Source organism: Empidonax traillii, unplaced genomic scaffold (assembly GCF_003031625.1).
Source record: "Empidonax traillii isolate 1590-97213 ecotype Southwest subspecies unplaced genomic scaffold, ASM303162v1 scaffold1917:size59404, whole genome shotgun sequence".
NCBI classification, from domain to species: domain Eukaryota; kingdom Metazoa; phylum Chordata; class Aves; order Passeriformes; family Tyrannidae; genus Empidonax; species Empidonax traillii.
The window spans coordinates 46,100-50,208 of NW_020957110.1; the positions used below are offsets into that span (position 1 = coordinate 46,100).

Sequence of the window (4,109 nt, forward strand, 5' to 3'; positions counted from 1 at the left end):
CCTGTCACCCCTGACCCACAGTCACCCCCTGTCAGTCACCCCTGACCCACAGTCACCCCCTGTCACCCCTGACCCACAGTCACCCCCTGCCACCCCTGACCCACAGTCATCCCCTGTCACCGGGGATGCTCCGAGGGGCCTGGCAGGGTGAGAGCAGCATCTGCACCCACAGATCTGGCCAGGGCTGGTGGTGAACTCTTCCAGAGACCTGCTGGGAGCCCAGCCAGGCCTGTCCAGCTCCCATCCTTGGCGTACTCCAGCACAGACGTGTGTCCAGAGGAGGGTGCTCCCATGTGCCTGTGGAGCCCACGGCTCCCTGTGGAATCTGGGATCTCCCTCCGGATCAAACAGCCTGTGCAGGACCAATCCCCAGCTCCTGTCCAGACCCATCAGTCACCACCCGACCCCGAGGGCCTCACTCACCTTCCCTGTCATCTTCTGGATCTCATTCCGGTAGAAAATTAAGCTCCTCCTCAGGAATTCGTAGCTGCAAGACAGGACCAGACCCTGCTGAGCACAGGAGGACGTGGGCAAGCTGCAGATGCCGTTTAGGGCTGGGGTGGGGGGAGCTGTTTTGGGAGGAGACAACCCCTGTGCTCCCGGGTTCCCCCCAGGCTGATCCCAGAGCTCCTTCCCACGGCCCTTCCCACCTGGCTCGTTTGAGGGCCTCGACCCACTCCTGACACTGCTCCTCACTGGCACACTCGAAGCAGTATTTCCTCTCTGGCTCCTCGATGAAACCTGCCAGGAACAAGGAAAGGGCTCAGGGCAGGTCCTGGCAGAGCTGCCCCTGCTCCCCTGCCGGGCCACAATTAGCACCTCTGTTAACGAAGCCGACCTGGGACCGGGCTGGTAATCCCAGTCACGGCCCCTCTCCTGTCCCTTCCCTGCTCTGGGTGCCCTGGAGCAGCTGCCCAGGCCACTTGTCAGCTTCCAGCAGCCAAAGAGCTCGGGAAGACCAACTTCCCAACGTGAGAGCAACTGAACTGGACCAGACCTGGGCCTGGAACTCCCTGAAGGCTCCTGGGGAAGCCTCCAGGGATTCAAACCAAAGTGAAAGCCAGCCCTGAGGAAGGGCCTGGGATGCAGGCACAGAGCAGCCACTGAGGAGTCCAACTGCACTGGGAGAGGGCCACGAGCTGCCCTCATCCCACAGCAGCTGCTGGGGGGCTCAACACTTCCCTCAGGAATCCTCATCCCCACACACACAGCCCCAGACCCCGAAACTCGGTGAGCCTGGAGCGCTGGGGCCGTTTTGGAGGGCTCTTTGGAGGCAGGGACAGCAGCAGGGAGGAGACACAGCTGTGCCCCTGCAGCCAGGCCAAGAGATACAGGGACGGCCTTGGAGGAACATCCTGTTGTTGTCAGCACGTGTGGGATGAAAGGCTCTCCCGGGGGACACGGATCCAGCTGGAGCCGCGGTATCGCCACAAGGACACGGAGCACAGCGGGAGGAGGGGCTGGATCAGCCCCACCGAGGCTTTATCTGAGCCCACTGAGAGAGGGAGGTGGATAAAATGCAGCAGCACAGCAGAGATCTGTCAATAAACCCCCCCACCAAGGAGGGATTTCTGGCTGCTCTGCACGTGCAGCTGAGCAAATCCCACACCCTGGAGTGGCCCCGTGCTTGGGATGGGACGTGGCACAGGCAGGAAGAGCTGGCAGTGAGGGACAGAGCCACGGAATTGTTAAGGCTGGGAAGGATCTTTAAGGTTGTCAAGCCCAACCATCAGCTCAGCACCACCACGGTCACCACTAAAGCACGACCCCAAGAGCCACATCCACACGGTTTTTCTGACACTTCCAGGGATGGTGGCTCCACCTTGGGCAGCCTGAACACCCTTTCCATGAAAAAATTGTCCCTGATATTCAACCTAAACCTCCCCTGAGGCTGTTCCCTCTTGTCCTGTCGCTTGTTCCCTGGGAGGAGAGACCAAACCCCACCCGAGGAGCACTGACCCCAGCCAGGAGGGGCAGGGCTGGGCTGACCCCACTGTCACCAGAGCAGCAGGAACTGAGCAGCAAAACATCCCCTCTCACTCTGCCCCCGGGGGAAAGGGCCAGGGGCGATGCCCAGGCAGCACTCACTGATGGAGAAGACGTTCTCCTCCTCCTTGGTGATCCTGCAGTGCTCCAGCAGCAGAGCTCCAATGGGCTGCAAAACACACGGAGAGAGAGGGGTTTAACCCACAGTGCCCCCAGAACCGAACCCACAGCCCTTCCCTGCAGCCCTTCAGGCAAGTCTGACACCCTGGTGCTCCTCTGCAATAATTCACTCTGACTGCAGGACAATCCACCACCCTTTAATCACCTTTGGGTGCCTCCAGTGCCAGTCTGACCTGCAGCACTCTGCGGATATTAATTAGGTGTTAATCACCTCTGCCCCCCCCGGCTTTTACAGCACAGAACTTCTGCTTCCCTGGAATATTCCCTGGGAGACACAGAACAAGCCCTGCTGTGCCGGGGCTGTCCCTGCCTGGCAGCAGGAGGGTGTGGGGAGCTGGAACAGCTCCAGGGGGACACACAGACACCAGGAACTACCTCAGCCCTGAGCAAGGACAGCGGGGACACGGCCTGGAACGAGAGCAGCCCACTGGGAATTGTTGTGCGAGTGACACAGCACGAGAGACCCGAATCAGGCAGCGGGGAAGGGCCTGAAATCCTCATCTGCTGCACATTCCACGGAATGTTTGGGCGGGAAGGACCTCAAAGCCCATCCAGGGCCACCTCCCACTATCCTGGGTTGCTCCTCTGATCCCCTGGGCACTTCCAGGGATGGGGCAGCCACAGCTGCTCTGGGAATTCCATCCCAGCCCCTCCCCACCCTCAGAGCCAGGAATTCCCTCCCGATATCCCATCCAAGCTGCCCTGTGGCAGCGGGAAGCCATTCCCTGTGTCCTGCCCCCATCCCTCTCCAGCTCTCCTGGAGCCCTGCTGAGCTGAGGAAAAGGGGACGCTGTCCCAGCAGAGTTTTCCCAGTCCCCACAACCAACCCACGGGAAAAAGAAGGAAGAGGGAGGGAATCAAAGCCCACCCAGGAGCACATTCCACACCTCGGCCTCGTCTGTCCTGAAGTAGAAGAGAAAGTTCACCACGAGCTTCACCAGGCGCTTCTTCAGCACTGCAAGGATGGTTCCATTAACATAAAATAAAAATAAACCAAAAACAGAAATAAAAGTAAGCTAAACCAAAAATAGAAATAATAGTGAACTAATAGTAAGCTAAAAATAAAATATAAATATGTAATAAATAATAATAAATAAATAAAAATAAAATAGTAAACTAAACCAAAAATAGAAATAAAAGTAAAATGAAAATAATATATAATACATATTTTATATACATAATATACATGATATAAAATTAAAAGTGAAAAATATAAATAATAGTAAAATAAAAAGTGATATAAAATAAAAAGTGATATAAAATAAAAAGTGAAAAATATAAATAATAGTAAAATAAAACCAAAGATTAAAATAAAAAATTTTTAAAATAAATTAAAAAATGAAAACAAAGATTAAAATAAAAACAAAAAATAAAACGAAAAATAAAATAAAGACAAAGATTAAAAAGAAAATAAAAATAAAAATAAAGTTAAAATTAAAATAAAGATTAAAATAAAAATAGAAAATTAGAATTAAATAAAAAATAAAAAATAAAATAAAAGCAAATATTATAAATAAAAACAGAAATTAAAATAAAATTTAAATTAAATTAAAATTATATTTAAAAAAATGAAAGTAGCAGCCTTGGGGTGACAACGTCCCTGAGCAGCTTCTCCAGTGGCTCCAGGGCAGGCAGAGCCCACTGACCCGGCCTGGGAGAGCTCCAAATCCAGAGCCTCCCTCCAGTCCCACCCTGGATCCCACCACCTGTGCCCCCCAGTCCGACCCCCCAGCCCTCCCAGTAAGCCCCAGTGCTGCCCACCCAGCACAGCCAGTCCTGACCCCCCCAGTTCCCGCCCAGTTCTCCCAGACCTTCACCCCTTTCCCGGCCTGGATTCTCCAGCACCCCCAGTTCCCCCAGTCCCTCCTCGCCCAGTACTCCAAGTGCTGTCCTGATTATCCAGTGCCTCCAGTCCTGCACCCCCAGGGCACCCAGTTCTCCCA

The 4,109-nt window shown here is 53.6% G+C and overlaps 1 protein-coding gene across 1 annotated transcript in view; it reads right to left on the minus strand.

The window, feature by feature from the left end:
- The window catches only part of PLEKHJ1 (pleckstrin homology domain containing J1), a gene marked incomplete at its 5' end in the record, with an annotated part of 5,009 nt that extends 1,848 nt beyond the window's left edge, over positions 1 to 3,161 (minus strand). Inside the window, 4 exons of the mRNA XM_027909022.1 lie at positions 424 to 487; positions 651 to 741; positions 2,089 to 2,155; positions 3,054 to 3,161. Coding sequence (XP_027764823.1) covers positions 424 to 487; positions 651 to 741; positions 2,089 to 2,155; positions 3,054 to 3,161 — 330 coding nt within the window. The remainder of the gene's footprint in view (positions 1 to 423; positions 488 to 650; positions 742 to 2,088; positions 2,156 to 3,053) is intronic.
- Between the last annotated feature and the right edge of the window lie 948 nt (positions 3,162 to 4,109).